General features: G+C 44.7%; 2 protein-coding genes across 2 annotated transcripts; both read right to left on the bottom strand.

The window, feature by feature from the left end:
- Positions 1–361: 361 nt before the first annotated feature.
- Positions 362–1,741, bottom strand: HNRNPCL1 (heterogeneous nuclear ribonucleoprotein C like 1). The gene has a single exon (XM_037985445.2). The coding sequence runs from the start codon at positions 1,421–1,423 to the stop codon at positions 524–526; it is 900 nt and encodes a 299-aa protein (XP_037841373.2). The 5' UTR covers positions 1,424–1,741; the 3' UTR covers positions 362–523.
- Positions 1,742–8,997: 7,256 nt separating this feature from the next.
- Positions 8,998–14,520, bottom strand: LOC103225576 (PRAME family member 17). The gene is made up of 4 exons (XM_037985444.2): positions 14,466–14,520; positions 11,797–12,108; positions 10,830–11,408; positions 8,998–9,687 (listed from the first exon to the last, which is right to left on the bottom strand). The coding sequence occupies exons 2-4, from the start codon at positions 12,081–12,083 to the stop codon at positions 9,129–9,131; spliced, it is 1,425 nt and encodes a 474-aa protein (XP_037841372.2). The 5' UTR covers positions 12,084–12,108; positions 14,466–14,520; the 3' UTR covers positions 8,998–9,128.
- Positions 14,521–18,271: the final 3,751 nt, after the last annotated feature.

Below are 18,271 nucleotides of genomic sequence, written 5' to 3'. Positions count from 1 at the left end.
ACAGTACCAACTTTAGAAAACAAGTTTTAAGATTATAACACTAATTATTTTCCTGAGGATGCATTTGACATGCCAAGTCTCATTCACAAAAATATATCGTTAGATTTTTGTTGAAGTGCCCCACACAGCACACTAACATGGAGGTGTAACACACATAATTCTAACTCCAAGCTGCTTTCAGGAGCTACTCAACTCAATGAGATTGCCTTTGCAGTTAGGGAAGCAACTACTGAACTTACGTATGAATGAAAAGAATTGTATTCCCTACAAAAAAAAGAGATTATTTTGGAGACAGTTGATAACCATACATCCTTTTTACTGTTAAGTCATAAAGAGGCATCTAAATTACAAGAAAATATTGCAGGGTAAGACTTAAGAAAACTACTAGGAGCATCAAGGGAAGTGAAAATGGGACTAGGTGCAGGGCAAGAAAAATGAATTAATGAATATGGGAAGGACAAGGATGGGGAGAACAGTAAGCATGTGCTGAAGATACAGGTAAACAAATAATGGGTTAAGATTTCTAAATCCCACTATGTGCTTCAGAGTCATCCTGGCCATTGGCGCCATCTCTCTTATCCTCTCCTTCCTCAGGCTCTTTTTCATCATCCTTGATCAACTCCAGCTGCTCATCCGCCCGATCTTCATTATCAGCATCGTCCAGTAGGGGCCGCTCGTCAGCAGAGCCATCTGCGCCCCCCTCAGACTCCATCTTCACGTGAGCCTCCCCTTTCTTCACGGAGCTGCCGCTCTGCTCCTCTTCTGACGTAGCGTTCTTCACCTCTACTCCTTCTTTGCTCTGCTCCTTTTCAATGTTTTCCAGGTTTTGCAGGAGAGAAGCCACTTTCTCTTTTATCTGGGTCAACTCCTGCTTGATGGCCTGAAGGTCATCTCCTTTCAACTTTCCAGACTTGTGAGATCCCCTCTGTCCACTCTTGGAACTGAAGCCACTTGTGCGCCTTCCTGAGGTGCTTCCTGATACGCGCGGACGTTTCGAGGGCCCTCCAGCCAGAGCAACAGGAGGAGGAGGAGGCATCCGTGCTGGGAAACGGTACATCCGACCGTAATAATCCCGTTGGAAGTCATAGTCCGAGTCGAAGGAGGAGCCGGACGTCTCCGCTGCTGATCGTTTCCCGCCTGCTTTTCGCTGGTTCGCTTTTGGCTCCGCAGCCAGGTTAATGTCCACAGCCTGGCCGGCAACCATTCTGCCGTCCTCTCCCGCCACAGCGGCGCGGGCGTTTTTCTCCTTAGCGTATTGAACGAAGGCAAAGCCCTTATGAACAGAGCAGCCCGCGACTCTGCCATACTTGGAAAAGATGGCCTCCACATCGGATTTCTTGATGACGAGAGTGTTGAGATTCCCAATGAACACACGGGAGTTCACGGAGTGAGGATCTGTCTTGTTGGTAACGTTGCTGGCCATTGTGTTTGATGAGAAGGTTTCTCAAAAAGCCAAAAACAGGAGGCAAGAGGGAGAAGAGCTTCGATTCCAAGTCTCCTCCTCCCGGGTTCTACGTGGAGAAGCCAACTGCGGCTCAACGTCGGAAATGCGGCCACAACCGCTCAGTCTTCGTCTCTTCACAAAACGGCCCCCAACAAGAATTCTGAAACGACATAAAAAAAGCACAATCACAATTTTTGAAATAAAGACAAAATTGCATTTAGAGGAAAAAATATCAAAGCTTCCAACTGTTCATATGAAAAAAAGAAAAGAGACAGGGTATAGATAGCTCTGTGCCATCACAGGCTGCACTGTCACCATCCCAGACCGGCTGACTATAGGTCAGATGGGAGTGTCGATACAGAAGTTAGGAACTTACCAGATCCAGATGTAGTTTAGAAGGTGCTCAGACCTCAGGAAGAACCAAGCATTAACTCCAGACTTGAAGACCTTGGGTGTCTCCTGTGGGTCTTTAGAAGCTTTTATTGACCTTTCTAATCACAACTCCCACCCACGCCTCTCCACTTATCCACTGCTAGCTTCCAATCAAAAAGTGATATCTGATTGCATTTCTGAAGTTCCACCCAGTTAATCCTGATTGGGTTTTTGGCTCTCGAAGATTAATGGATTGAACCAGATATCCATTCTTATCACATATCCATATTCATTTCATGAATCAAGAAATTGAGTGTTAGGGATAGAGTGGAAGTCAAGAATTCATTGCTTCAAGGCCAGGTGAAGTGGCTCACGCCTGTAACCCCAGCACTTGGAGAGTCCAAGTCGAGTGCATCACCTGAGGTCAGGAGTTCAAGACCAGCCTGGCCCACATGGTGTAACCCTGTCTCCACAAACACACACACACACAGACAAAACAAAAAACCTTTGAGGACAAAACCTTGTTCACTCATGGTCTATATTTAATGTGCTTCCACTAGAAGTGAGAAATTCTCGTAGTTTGCATAATATTTTAAAATTATCAATCACTCCAAAGGCATATCTACTATTTGTATTAACTACTTTGTCTTTGACTATATGACAAGCTTTAGTAGGAGTGTATGTTACTGTAAATTGTTCTGATATAAACTCTAAAATAAACACAAAAGTATTAACCAACTTTTAAAACAGGAAAAGTCGGCTGGGTATGGTGGCTCATGTCTGCAATCCAGCACTCTGGGAGGCCAAGGCGGGCAGATCACGAAGTCAGAAGACGGAGAACATCTTGACCAACATAGTGAAACCCCATCTCTACTAAAAATATAAAAATTAGCCAGGTATGGTGGCACAGGCCTGTAATCCCAGTCACTCAGGAGGCTGAGACAGGAGAATCACTTGAACTAGGGGGTCGGAGGTTGCAGTGAGCTGAGATCTCCTCCCTGCACTCCAGCCGGGGAAATAGAGTGAGACTCCATCTCAAAAAAAAAAAAAAAAAAAAAAAGGCCAGGTGCAGTGGTGGCTCACTCCTGTAATCCCAGCACTCTTTGGGAGGCCAAGGCAAGCAGGTCACAACGTCAAAAAATTGAGACCATCCTAGCCAACATGGTGAAACCCCGTCTCTACTAAAAATACAAAAATTAGCTGGGCATGGTGGCGTCCACCCATAGTCCTAGCTATTCGAGAGGCTGAGGCAGGAGAATCGCTTGAACCCAGGTGGAGGAGGTTGCAGTGAGCCAAGATCACGTCGCTGCACTCCAGCCTGGTGACAGAGTGAGACTCCGTCTCAAAACAAACAAACAAGAAACAAAAAAACAAAGGCAGAAAAATAAATTCTCAATTTCCATCTCTATGAATTCATCTTCAGAAGTGATAGCATTTCCTGCTTGGCATTTTTCTCCTACATTTTTGGCATAAGATCTATCAACAAAAAGTATGAACTCAGGTTTGTGTAATGGAATATCTTAAACATCAATAGGAGGAGTCAGTAGTTCTGATGACACACACACATGTGTGGTCTTCTCCATCATCAGTAAACGGCCACAAAGTGGTAGAATTATGCAGAGTGTAGCATTTGAAATGGAGATATGAAGGTGACAAGAAAAGGATTTTGTAAGACATCAGTCTACAAGTTGAAAAATGTTGGTTCACGTCACAATAATTTTATTTATTCATTCATTTTATTTATTTATTTATTTATTTATTTTTTGAGACCGAGTCTCACTCTGTCACCAGGCTGGAGTGCGGTGGCACGATCTCGGCTCACTGCAACCTCTGCCTCCCCGGTTCAAGCGATTTTCCTGCCTTAGCCTCCTGAATAGCTGGGACTACAGGCTCATACCGCTACATCCGGCTATTTTTTTGTAGTTTTAGTAGAGACAGGGTTTCACCGTGATAGCTAGGATGATCTCAATCCCCTGACCTCGTGATCTGCCTACCTTGGCCTCCCAAAGTGCTGGGATTATAGGCGTGAGCCACCATGCCTGGCCTGTTGGCATCAAAATTTAATAGGTATTCAATTGCATATGAAACTTGTAGGTAAAATTTATTTCTTTTTTCTTGAAAGCCTTTATTTATTTATTTATAATGTATTTATTTATTAATTTTTTTTTTTTTTGACATAAAGTTTCATTCTTGTTTTCCAGGCTGGAGTGCAATGGCGTGATCTCGGCTCACTGCAACCTCTGCCTCCTGGTTCAAGTGATTCTCCTGCCTCAGTCTCCCGGTTAGCTGCAATTACAGGCGCAGGCCACCACACACAGCTAATTTTTGTATTTTTAGTAGAGAGAGAGTTTCACCATGTTGCCCAGGCTGGTCTGGAACTCCTGACCACAGATGATCCACCCACCTCGGCCTCTGAAAGTACCGGGATTACAGGCGTGAACCACCGTGCCCAGCCTAAACTCATCAATTTTAATACCTTCTACATCACATGAGGAGGAAGAGCAGAAACACTTGAGTGCTTCACGATGGTCAAGGTTGATTTAAGTTTGGGTTCCAATATGATGAATTTCTGCTTCTAGGGAACCAAACAGTTCAGGTTAAGGAAGGTCAGGAAACTCCAGGGGTTTCTCTCCCTCCAAAGAAAGCTTTACGCATCACCTCAACTTAGAAAGCAAATCTCATTCCCGCGTTGTCGCTTAGTAAAAAGGCGTACTTTCCTAAAAATGGTCCAAATGTCATTTGGACTGCTTCAAACACAGGAATTTTCTGAACTTCATGTGAAACTCCTCCTTAGAAATATTTTCCTTACTCCCAGGGATTTGCTGATATATTGGGTTGGGGCGTTAACTGGATATGGCAGCCCTGGTATCCACCAACTCTGTACCTAAGTCTGTATTGATCTGGATTTCAGCTTCTCCGTTTTTACTTAAGGATATTATAGAAAATAATTTACCAGAGAATTAGTTGAAGTTCCATCAATTTGGAGCCATCAGAAATGTCCTGAATCCAGGTGCGGTGGCTCATGCCTGTAATCCAATCACTTTGGGAGTCCGAAGTGGGGGGGATAACCTGAGGTTGGGTGTTCAAGACCAACCTGACCAACATGAAGAAACCCTGTCTCTACTAAAAATCCAAAATTTGCAGACCGTAGTGTCACATGCCTGTAATCCCAGCTACTTGGGAGGCTGAGACAGGAGAATCACTTGAACCCAGGAGGTGGAGGTTGCAATGAACCGAGATCGTGCCATTGCACTCCAGCCTGGGCAACAAGAGTGAAACACCATCTCAAAAAATAAAAAAAATTTTAAAAAGTCCTCTAATGCAAACAATGTCTGGGCCAAAAGGGTTAGGTCCAGTAGAGACCTGGTGCAAATTTGGACAATTTTCATTCCAATGGCCTGTTTCAAAGGTGACAGGCAACTTGAGAAGGGTTTCCCTGTTTACGACCAACTGAATTTGAGTTTTAATAGTGAGGGGAGCTCCCCTTGCTCTTGTCCCTTCAGCTGTTTAGCTGCAAACACTTTATTATCCTTTGCATTCTTTTTTTTCAGCGTTGAATTATGTTCTAGAACTTTCTTAAAATGTTCACCTATGGTGACCAATTCAGCCATATTAGTAACTTTTTTTTTTTTTGGAGGCAGAGTCTCCCTCTATTGCCCAGGCTAGAGTGCAGTAGCATGATCTTGGCTCACTGCAACCTCTGCCTCCTGAGTTCAAGCGATTCTCCTGCTTCAGCCTTGCAAGTAGCTGGAAGTACAGGCATGTGCCACCATGCCCAGCTATTTTTTGTATTTTTTGTATTTTTATTAGAGATGGAGTTTCACTATGTTGACCAGGCTGCTCTTCAACTCCTGACCTCATCCACCGGCTTCGGCCTCCCAAGGTGCTGGGACTAGAGGCGTGAGCCACCATGCCCGGCCTTTTGTATTTTTAGTAGAGATGGGATTTCACCGTGTTAGTCAGGCTGGTCTGGAACTCCTGACCTCAAATGAGCCACCCACCTCGGCCCACCAAACTGCTGGGACTACAGGTGTGAGCCCCTGCTCCCGACCTGGTAACTTCTTATGTTTTTCAATCAGGTCACCAAGCTGTGGTCGAAATCCATTAATGAGTAAAGTTTTCTGAGCCCTTCAAGTTCTAGTAGTCCCTAGCTACTATTATAAGACCAGAATGTTTTACAAAGGAAATTACCATTCTAGACTTGGAATCAAAAACTGACACATCTGTCTTCTGTTCACATGATTCAATAATAAACCAGTTGGCCGAATGTGGTGACTCAAGACTAATCCCAGCACTTTTGGAGGCCGAGGCAGGAGGATCACTTGAGCCAGGAGTTAGAGACCAGCCTAACCAACAGAGTGAGGCCCCATCTCTATAAAAACACAGAAATTTAGCCAGCTGTGGTGGTGTGCATCTGTGGTCTCAGCTACTCAGGAGGCTGAGGTGGGAGGATTGCTTGAGCCCAGGAGGCTGAGGCTGCAGTGAACTATGATCCACCACAACCCTCCAGCCCAGGTGACAGAGGGAGATCCTGTCTCAGAAAAAATCAATCAATCAACAAATAACAATGGACCAGTCAATCTTATGTGGGAAGGCAGTGGGGATTGTTGTATATTTTGAGCCATTCCTGGAAGTATCTCTTGAGGGGATGATAATACTTTCTTCAGGCTTTTTTCCACCCTGCTGTAGTCGTTCATTTTTAGGCTTTCCCAGGTCCTAATACATGTGTGTCAACTGATACAAACCAGGTAACCCAGAGTCACAGCCTCCTGCGAGGATTCGAATTTACTCAGTAGATCGGGTGCAGTGACTCACTTCTGTAATCCCAGCACTTTGAGAGGCTGAGGTGGGAGGATCACTTGAGGCCAGAAGTTCAAAACCAACCTGGGCAACATTGCAAGACCCTGTCTCTGAAAAAATAAAAAACCAACAGAAAATAATGCTAAGTAGGCTATGGAGAAATGAGAACCCTGGTACACCGTTGGTAGTTATGTAAATTAGTACAGCTGCTATGAAAAACAGTGTGGAGTTTTCTCCAAAAAATAAAAATAAAATTACTATATGAACCATAAATCCCACTGCTGGATATATATCCTAAAGAAAAAAGAAATATATCTAAGAGATATCTGCACTTCCATATTATTTTTATTTTTCTTTATTTCTTTTTATTTTTGTGAGACTGAGTTTTTACTCTTGTTGCACAGGCTGAAGTGCAGTGGTGTGATCTTAGCTCACTGCAACCTCTACCTTGGTTTAGGTGAGTCTCCTGCCTCAACCTCCCAAGTAGCTGGGATTATAGGCGTGTGCCACCATGCCCGGCTAATTTTGTATTTTTAGTAGAAATGGAGTTTCATCATGTTGGTCAGGCTGGTCTCTAATCCTGACCTCAAGTGATCCACCCGCCTCTGCCTTCCAATGTTCTGGGATTACAGGTGTGAGCCACTGTACCCGGCCTGCACTCCCATATTTATTGCAACACTATCCACAATAGCCAAAATATGGAATCAACCTAAGTGTCCACCAACAGATGAATGGATCAAGAAAATGTGGTAAGTATCACAATAGCCATAAACATGAATGAAATCCTGTCATCTGCAACAACATGGATGGAACTGGAGGGTGTGGTAAGTGAAGTAAGCCAGATACAGAAAGACAAACATGGCATGTTCTCTCTCATATTTGGGAATTAAAAGCCATGAAACTTATAAATAGTAAAATGACGGTTATCAGAAGCTAGGAAGGGTGACGGGAAATGGAGAGTAAGAAGGGGATGGTTAATGGGAACAAAAACACAGATAGGAATAAGATCTAGGGTTCAGTAGCACAATAGGGCAACTGATGTTGACAATAGTTTATAGTAAATTTCTAGAAAATTAAAGCAGTGGAATTAGAATATTGCTAGCACAAAGAAATGATAAATTCTTGAGATGTTGGATATCCCCATTACCATGATTTGAACATTACACATTTTATGCTTGTATCAGAATATCAGGCCAAGTGCAGTGGCTCATGTCTAGAATCCCAGCACTTTGGGTAGTTGAGGCGGGTGGTTTGCCTGACGTCAGGAGTTTGAGACCAGCCTGGCCGACATGGTGAAAGCCCCTTTCTACTAAAAATACAAAAATTAGACAGGCGTGATGGCGGGTCCCTGTAGTCCCAGTTACTCGGGAGGCTGAGGCAGGAGAATTGCTTGAACCCAAGAAGCAGATTTCTAGAGACTTCTGATGTATAAATGTCTAAAACAGGTTGATCAATCATGGAAGACACCAGAAAGTTTCCATTCAGGTTCCATTTATTTATGACATTTTTAAATAACCATCCTTGCAGGGGTAACTCCTGCATCACTCCAGAACTTCAGGTTCCATTTCTGAGTCTAGGAAACAGGTCCCTAAAGGCCTCATCGATGCCAAGTCAGTGTTTTCACCCAGTCCTGCCCCCGGCTGAGTCGCCTTTGTTTTTCCACTCACAATCTCACAGTGAGCACTTGCCTGAAACACATGGCTATGTACTTCCTTTAAGAAGTGCCTGACCGGGCCTGGCTGCTCACACCGGTAAACCAGGCACTGTGGAAGGCCAAGGCAGTCAGATCACTTGAGGTCAGGAGTTGGAGACCAGCCTGCGCCAACATCGTGAAACCCTGTCTCTACTAAAAATACAAAAATTAGCCGGGCATGGGGGCGCACACCCATAACACCAGCTACTTAGGAGGCTGAGGCAGGAGAATCACTTGAACCCAGGTGGTGGAGGTTGCAGTGAGCTGAGATTGTGCCACTGCACTTCATCCTGAGGGACAGAGTGAGACTCTGTCTCAAAAAATAAAATAAAATAAAATAATATATAAAAAATAAAATTGAAATAAAAAATGCACCCATGTACAATATTTTGGTTCCTAAGTGTCCAGAAGAAAGCTTATCCATCCCACTAATCAGGCCTTCCCTAGGAGCAAAGATGGAAGTCCAGTTTCTCAGATGGCCATGAGCCACAGGAAGGGCAGGGGGCGGGACCAAAGAAGACCCTCTTGGGCTGCCTAACTTCCCTGAGCGTCCGCATCTACTAAAAATACAAAAATTGGATGGGCATGGTGGCACACGCCAGTAACACCAGCTACTAGGGAGACTGAGGCAGGAGAATCACTTGAACCTGGGAGGTGGAGGTTGCAGTGAGATGAGATTGTGCCACTGTAATTCAGCCTGAGGAGAGAGAAAAATTCCATCAAAAAAAAAAAAAAAAAAAAAAAATGGCACCTATATCCTAGATTTCAGTGTCCAAGGGTCCAGAAGAAAGCTTATCCATCCCACTAACCAGCTCTTCCCTAGGAACAAAGATGGAAGTCCACGTTCTCAGATGGCCATGAGCCACAGGAAGGGCAGGGAACGGGACCAAAAAAGATCCTCTTGGGCTGCCTGACTTCCCTGAGCGTCCGCATCAGCTCAGCCCGAATTGGGGCAAAGATCTCCCAGTTGACATGACCCCTGTTGTCAAGACTCTCCAGAGGGGCAGGATACAACTCCAGGCCTAACTTGCTCAGCCCGCCTGTGTGACGCAGCAGGTCTTTCAGAGCATTCGTAGAGGTCTCATTTCCACGAAAGCAGAAGGTGGTGAGCTGGGAGCAGCGGCTCAGCGCAGGCAACACGACCCTGAGTTGGGGGTCCTGGATCCGACAGTCCTCTAAGACGAGGGTCTTGAGAGTAGCAGCAGCTTTCTCTAGCAGAGCTCCAAGGGGCTCAAGATTGGTGGTCCACATTAGGATATGAATCAGACGCAGCTCCTTTAGCTGACTGAGGCTTGGGTACTGAGACAGACACTCCATGTCCCGATCAGCTAGGTAAGCATTACAGAATGTAAAGGCCTCCAAGGGGTTCTTGAGGTACCTGGGGAGAGCAAGAAGTTAGTTATGGCCAACGGTGACAGTTAGAGGAGGGAGGTGGGAAATAATGTCAATGGTAAACTTGAAGTGGGCATTGCACAATTCTGCACCTTACTACAACACAGGTGTTATGGTAACCTGCAATGGGGAAGCCTGTTTCACCCAAACCCAAGTTTGTTCCCATCATCAGATGATGGTCCGCATGCAAGGTGCTGCCTGATGAAGACTCAGATCATTCAGGGGCAGCTCCACTTTAGGCTCAGTCCTTTCACCCTTGCTTGTGTGATTGATACCACTCTGAGGCCTACTCCCTCACCCTCCATCCCAGAAGCATGCATTTCCCATATCAATTACCTCTCCTGGGGTTCTAAACAACATTTTACAGACAGCGAATTAGAGACAGGATCATTGGTGTTTACTAAAGCTTCTGAGGACAGAGTTTCTACTGTGAAATGCACAGGTTTGATGCACTTTCCCTTCTTTTTTTTTTTCTTTTTTTTGAGACAAGGTCTCACACTGTAACCTGGGCTGAAGTGCAGTGGCACAATCTCAGCTCACTGCAACCTCTGCTTCCCTTGCCTCAGCCTCCCAAGTAGCTGGGATTACTGGTGCCCATCACCATGCCCGGCTAATTTTTTTTTTTTTTTTTTTTTTTAATAGAGACGGGGATTCACTGGTCTTGAGGCCAGGTTGGTCTCGAACTTCTAACCTTGTGATCTGCCCACCTCGGCCTCCCAAAATGCTGGGATTACAGGCGTGAGACACTGCGCCCGGCCACACTTTCCCTTCTTCATACCCTCCTCTGTTTAAAGAATACATTTCCATCATATTCACTTTATACACACTTCCTAACAAGGAATTCACAAATGCACCCTCACTAGATCTGAACCCCCAACTAACCAGCTCCCTCCATGTCTCTCTGTAGCATCTACCCCAGGCCATCCCTCTGCCCTTGTTTGAGTGGTCTTGTGATACCCACTTCAGGTTATGGAGCACTGAAGAGCGTAATGCATTGATATTCTAGCCTCCCATTCCCTGTGACATCACCAGTGGCTGGTACACAGTAGATGCCCACTAGCGTTTACTGTGAAAAAGAACAAAAGTCTGTGGTGTGGTCTACAGAGAAAGCTCACCATCCTTTCTTACCTGAGCAGGTGCTCCAGGTGCTCTTTGATATTGCTGATCTTTCTTATATAAAGCTTCTGGGGGTAGGACAGGCAGAGGAATGGAGAGTCCAAGTCAGGAATGAACTGCTGGAGGCCGCTCACGTATAACTCACAGTCGTAACCGAAGGCTAAAAAGAGTTTGCGAAGATTGTTCATCCGGCTCAGGTAAGGGGCAAACTTTCCTGTTTGATTCAGAGAGCACTTTCTCCTGACTTCCAACTCCTGGATACTGTCTGGGTATATCCTTTCCAATAGATTTCTGAAACTTGAAGTGGGCATTGAGTAATTCTGCACCTTACTACAACACAGGTGCACGAGACCTCTTCTGTAGTGGACCCACCCACAGAGGTAGCTCAGGCATTCATCCAGCGCACTGTCCTTTAGGCAGAGGTCTATGAACACCTTCAAGGGCTGGTGCTCTCCCATCCTTGGACAGTCCTCCACTGTCTGCCTCTTACTCATGGCCTCTGGGGAGCAGGACAGGGCCTGGGCTCCAGACCATATGGTCCAGAAATTCTCATCAACATCCCGCAAATCCAGCGCTTGAAGTTTCCACCTCCTGTGAGTAACATGGGGAAAAACCTCAGAATGAGCAAGGACCCACCCCTGACCTGAACTTTCCCTCCACATTCAGGACATCAGCTGCTTCTGCCCTCAGTGCTCCCACTTCTGTCTCTTCTCCATCCCATTCCCCCTTGGATTCTCCCTGGCACCCACTTCTAGTACCTTGAGCTTCCATTGGGAGGAAGCAGGTTCCTGTTTCCTCGGTGGACCCTGTATGGTGAGCAGTCCTTTCCCAGAGGAGCTGGGCCATGGCCAAGGCCTCTCATGGGCACCATCAGAAGCCTCTGAGCCACCCTAGCCCCCCAACCCCGCCACGCCTGAGCCAGCTGTCCCCTTCCCTGGATGCCTGGGCCCTTCCCACCAGGCCACCTGAGTCACCTCACCTGGGCCGAACCTTCTGGGCCAGCAGTGTATCAAGTCCCTTCAGCACAGCTTGCAAGGTCTCCAGATGAGGTGTCTTCATCAGGGATCCCAGAGGGAGGCGGAGGAAGGGCCAGGCCTGCACCATCAGCTTCAGGGCCTCATAATGTCTCATGCTGAAGGCCTCCATGAACATCAGAGGGAAGACCTCCCGGGGCAGCTCATCCAAGGTGAAGATGGTCAGGGACCGGTTCCTCAGCAGGCTCTGCCCTGCCAGCTCCAGGAGTCTGGATGGGGACTGGAGGCTCATTCTGACAAACCTGCAAGGAAAATCTCTAGAGGACAATCCAGTGAAAAGGCAAGTTTCTCAGGCCAATCCCCTGCAACCCCCACTTCTAGGGCCAAAGTCATTTCTCCATCATGTGTGAAAAAGCCCTCAGTTTACTCCAATTCCATTCTGTAATAAGTGACCACAGAGACATAGTTCTACCCTTCTGTTACTATGAAGAGTGTGTCCCAACCTCTAAAGAGTCGGCAAGATCACTCTTAGTCCATGAATTATTAGCCTCTGCTCCACTGAACTCATAGCACTGGGAAATGTTACCGAGGATCTCTGAAGCTCAGATCTCATGCCCAGGTAATATTTTATTTTTTGACTTTTTGTAAAGACAGTGGGTTTCACTATGTTGTCCAGGCTGGTCTCGTACTCCTAGACTCAAGCAATCCACCTGCCTTGGCCTCCCAAAGTGCTGGGATTACAAGCGTGAGCCTCTGCCCCGGCCTCTTTATTGAAAATTTCAGTGAGAAGCTTTAAAAGCTATGTGACGGTGTTATGCATCATTCGCAAGACACAGATGTTTCCAATGCACACCTCTTACACATCTTAAAAATGAACCACTTTGGCTGGGTGCAGTGACTCACACCTGTAATCCCAGCACTTTGGGAGGCAGAGGAAGGTGGATCATCTGAGGTCAGGAGCTCGAGAGTAGCCTGGCCAACATGGTAAAACCCTGCCTCTACTAAAATTACAAAAATTAGCCTGGGGCAGTGGCCTGTGTCTATTGTCGAAGCTACTAGGGAGACTGAGGCAGTAGGATCGCTTGAACCCAGGAGGCAGAGGTTGCAGTGAGCTGAGATTGTACCACTGCACTCCAACCTGGGAAACAGGCTAGATTCAAAGAAAAGAGAGAGAGAGAGAGAACTACATTTGATTAGACTTCTTAAGCTCCACCCAGTTAATCCTGATTGGATTTTTGGCTTTCTTCCAGATTAACCGATGGAATTAGATATTCATCCATCAAAGTGAAAGAATGAGGGATGAGGTGAAAGTCCAGGACTCATTCACTGATTCACTCCACAAACATGGAGCTTTACTAATGTGTCCATAGTCCTGAGTGTGAGATAGGGAAGGGTTGAATCTCTTCCTGACATTAGACAGAAAGAAAAAAGCTTGAAAGTATCTTTGTTGACAGATCCTTGGCCACATCAAATGTATCAAAATATTGCAGAGTTAAAACAGTTTTACAAAGACAGACATGACAGTCCCTAAGAAAACACAATAGAAATCTTCATGTATCCAATGATCACCTGGGTAATATAGTTTAATATTTTTTGGTGTTGGGAGAGCTGAGTCTCACTTTGGCACCCAGGCTGGAGTGCAGTGACACCAACTTGACTCACTGTAACCTCTGCCTTAGAGATTCAAGCAATTCTCATGCTTCAGCCTTCCACATAGCTGGGATTAAAGGTGTACACCCCCACACCCATGTCGCCATTTGGGTGGAAGAGTTACAATGAGGATCTGATTGATTTAAAATTAGGGTCAAAGATCCTCTTTGGTTAAGATTTTGGGGTTTTTTTGTTTGTTTTGGACAGGGTCTCACTCTGTTGCCCAGGCTGGAGTACAGCAGTGGTGTGAGCATGGCTCACTGCAGCCTCAATCTTCTGGTCTCAAGTGATTCTCCCTCGTAAGCGACTCAAATAGCTGGGACTACAGATGCATGCCACCATGCCTGGCTAATTAAAAAATATACAGATATTTTGTGGAGGCCGAGCACTAGCAGCTCATGGCTGTAATCCCAGCACTTTGGGAGGCTGAGGTAGGTGGATCACTTGAGGTCAGGAGTTCGAGACCAACCTGGCCAACATGGTGAAAACCCACCTCTACTAAAAATACAAAACTTTTCTGAGCATGGTGGCAGATGGCCGTAATACCAGCTACTCAGAAGGAAGGCTGAGGCATGAGAATTGCCTGAACCTCGGAGGCAGAGGTTGCAGTGAGTTGAGATGATGCCACTGCTCTCCAGTCTGGGCAACAGAGTGAGACTCCATCCCCCCTCTCAAAAAGGAACATTTTGTAGAGATGGGTTTCTGGCATTTTTCTCAGGCTGATCTCAAACCCCTGGGCTGAAATGATCCTCCCACCTTGGCCTCCCAAATTGTTGGGGTTATAGGCATGAGTCACTGCTCCCATCAAGAAGTTTTAAATGACATAATGCAAAGCACCATCCAATTTTTTTGAAATAAAGACACAACTGCAATTGGAGGAAAAAACTCAAAGCTTCTAGTTGTTCATATGAAAAAAAAAAAAGACAAGATATATCTCTGTGCCATCGTAGGCTGCACTGGCACCATCCCAGTCCGCCTGACTGTAGGTTAGATGGGAGTGTCATTACAGAAATTAGGCACTTACCAGATCTGGACTGAGTTTGCAGGGTGCTCAGACCTCAGGAAGAACCAAGCAGTAACTCCAGACTTGAAGACTTTGAGTCTCTCCTCTGGGTCTTTAGAAGCTTTTATTGACCTTTCTAATCACAACTCCCACCCACACCCCTCCACGTATCCACTGCTAGCTTCCAATCAAAAAGTGATACCTGATTGCATTTCTGAAGCTCCACCCAGTTAATCCTGATTGGGTTTGTGGCTCTCCCTAGATTAATGGATTGAATCAGATATCCGTTCATATCAGATGTCCATATTAATTTCATGAATCAAGAAATTGACAGTGTTAGGTATAGGGTGGAAGTCAAGAATTCATTCATTCAAGGCTGGGAGAGGTGGCTCACACCTATAATCCCAACTCTTTGGAAGGACAAGGAGGGTAGATCACCTGAGTTCAGGTGTTCAAGACCAGCCAGGCCAACAACGTGAAACCCTGTACCTACAAAACTTCAAAAATTAGCCGGGCATGATGGCAGGTGCCTGTAACCCAGCTACTTGGGAGGCTGAAGCAGGATAATCACTTGAACCCAGTAGGCAATAGTTTCAGTGAGCCAAAATTGTGCCATTGCACTCCAGTCTTGGTGACAGAGGGAGACTCTGTCAAAAAACAAAACAAAACAAACAAACAAAATAAACAAGAATTCATTCATTCATGAACTCCACAAACACTGATGGACTTTTACTAATATGTGACCTTTATAGTCCTGAGTGTGAGGCAGGGAAGAGTTTGATCTGTTCTGGACATTAGACAGAAAAATAAAATCTGAAAGTAGTGTTGTTGGGAGATCTTTGGCCACATCAAAATTATAAAAATGCTGTATACTTACAAAAAGCTTTATAAAAACAGAGGAGTCATCCCTACAAAATCAAAATAAAAATCTCCATGTGTCGAATGGTCTTGTAGGTTTTATATCACCTAAGGTAGCAGATTATACTCTCGTTCTCATGGAAGAGAGGTGCCATGGAGGGCATGAGTAGTCTCAGGGCTTAGGTTAAGTCTTCTCTGGAAGAAATTGAAAGCATACCTATAAACTTTATAAATTTGATCGATGAAGAAGGGAGGGGGAGAAACAAAAATAAACCAAGCTTGCTGCATATTCAGCATTCATCATGAGGTCAGCTTGCTCTCTGACCTACTTCTTTATGGTTGCCGGCAGCCTGCTGTCCCAAAATCATGTAGACCTTAGATTACATGTTCCCCTTAACTGCCCTGCAGACAACAATTTAAGCATTGTAAAACATTAACTTTTTCATCTGAGATATTCCTTCAGGTTCTGCTGTCAGTGAAACTACTGATGCCAGCTGATATGAAGGGCCCTGCAAGGCACCAACTCACCAAAGAATGTAGTTTCTACATCCTGATGACTTCATCCCTCTTACCACTACACTCACTTTCCAGCCCCTTGCTATCCAGGATCCACTGGAAACCCTCAGTACTTCTAGGGGAGATGAATTCGAGGATCTCCTCCTAGCTTCTCATTCAGACACCCTGTGATCATTAAACTCCTGCAAACCCTGCTGTCTCAGAATATTGGTGAGCTACTGTGCTGCAGGCATAGGAGCCTGATGGTCCTGTAATAAAGTCTTGTCAAAATTACAAATGAAAGTGAGGGTCGAGGCTGGTCAGGGTTGAGTTGGGTTTTTAATGGGATCCTGGGAGTGAACCAAGACTTGGTAAACATGTTGGGGGTTACTGAGTGGGTGGAGGAGGAATCGATCCAATATTGCACTGATGTCCCTTTGGTTTTGATCCTTATGACTAAGGATGAGTCTTTCAAAACAATATATATAATCCTCCTTATTTTTCATTTCAAAACTTTCCATCTTCCTTTATCTCCCCGAATAATCTCAGATCTATTCCCATCCCTTTGCTTATTTCATAATAAGCATCTTTTTTTTTCAGAGTCTCCTTCTCTGTAAAGCAGACCATATATTTTGTTGCCACAGAAGGTGAGTAACCTGGTTTTATGGAGAGAATGGGTCAAAAGGATCCCATTCCTCAACGGCTGGGGTGATATGAAGGTCATGATTATTCTTTGTCATATCTGCGCCTGCATATTGCCAGTGAAAACTTGCATGTCACATTGGGCAGGCTTCCAAATTAACCACCTGTGGAAGGTCTTATGATGGCCTTACATCCTGTCCCTGAGTAAAGAATTTGACCGGGAGTTCATGAGTGCCTCAAACTCTACAAGTATTGATGAAGGCTTCACCCACTGACAGTGAGAAGGACACTGATTTGATTCTGATCATGAAGTTTTGTTGGTTTCCTTGCAAGGAAAATGTTTTAGCCTGTTGTGTTGTCATCTAAAGCCAATGATTGTAACCACTGTATTGTACCTTCCAATAGAAAAAAACAAAACAAAACCTCAACTCTATTTGAGCCTTGCCAGGTCAATAAAACAAAAGAAAATTACAAAACAAACTGATCGGAAGAGTCCCATTCCCTTCTTTTAACCTGTCTTACAAAAGAGTTCCAACTTGTAACAGACTTTGGAAAACACCCACTTTGTCAGCGTGTGTCTTCCAGGTCGATCCTGACATTTACATTCCAGTGAAGCTTTCTTTAATTATTTCTACCTCAGGAGCCTTATCTTCCACTGACACCAGGTTGCATAGTAATGGTTTGAATTTAGGCAGGTAGAAATACTATTTCTCTGAGTTTTATAAAGTAATCCTTGCATGCCATCTCCATTGAAGAATGAATAGGTTCCTTTCCTAATATGTCCTGAGTACTGATGCATCCAATAAATGAAACTATTATTTATTTCATATAGTAGAGTTATATATGCTTTCTATTTGTCTATAGAGTTTCCAGTGAACCAACATCAAGTTTCAGTAAGTCGTCTGATTATATGGCAGAGAGTAACATGGTCATGTTCTGATTCTATGTCTATGTTGATGCCTATAGCATTCCAGTCTTCATAATGCATGTCAGACCAAAGAGATTGATTCTAGGGGGAGTCTGGGACGCTATCTAGACTAGAGCCAGTTGCACTAATGTTTTCTAGGCATAGAGATCAATTGCCAATAATGACATCAATAACAGTCATAGGCCACCCATTTGCACCCATGGCTTCTTCTCAGTGCCAAATCATTTAATTATAAATATTAACCAACCTTCCAAAGGAAGGATAACAAACCTTATCATGAAGTTAGCATCCTCAATTGCTACCCAACTGTATATGAGAGCAGGTTCTACTATTTAGTTGTGATCCTTCCCTTTCATCTAAATGACTCCATAGCCAGCAATTGCATTGGTTAGTGAAAGTGGCTACATTTTGAACAGGAGACTTTAGAAAGTGTTTGCTTTGAGTGGTGAAAGTATCTAACGACATAAAATATAGGTTTGAGCATTTTGTGTTAATGCAAAACAAAACCAAAACTCAATGAATGGAAGAAGATCAAATGGAGTCTTGTTCCATTGTCTTGGAAAAGCTGTCTACCACGTGATGATGTCTGCTTCTAGGGAAGGCTTTTCCTTGGATATCCTTAATTTTAAGTCACCTGGTACGGTCCCATCCAGTGCTGCTCATGGGCAGATTTTCCTTGGCGTCCTTTCTAAAGGATGCAGTCTCCAAATACTAGGGCCCCAAAGGTCTAAACATCACTGAAAGCCTCCTTCATCTACTGGAAATAGTCTTTGAAATACTGCATCAAATTCTTGCAGTATTGAGTCCTATTGTTACTGAAAGATGGGCTCACTCTCCTAAGTGCATAGAACCCAATACTATGACACCATCTTTTGAGAAAAGAAAAAAAAATTAGGCCAGGCAT

Source organism: Chlorocebus sabaeus, chromosome 20, assembly GCF_047675955.1.
Source record: "Chlorocebus sabaeus isolate Y175 chromosome 20, mChlSab1.0.hap1, whole genome shotgun sequence".
NCBI lineage: Eukaryota > Metazoa > Chordata > Mammalia > Primates > Cercopithecidae > Chlorocebus > Chlorocebus sabaeus.
Note: the sequence above shows the minus strand (reverse complement) of the source record. Positions and strands in the feature narration are given on the sequence as shown.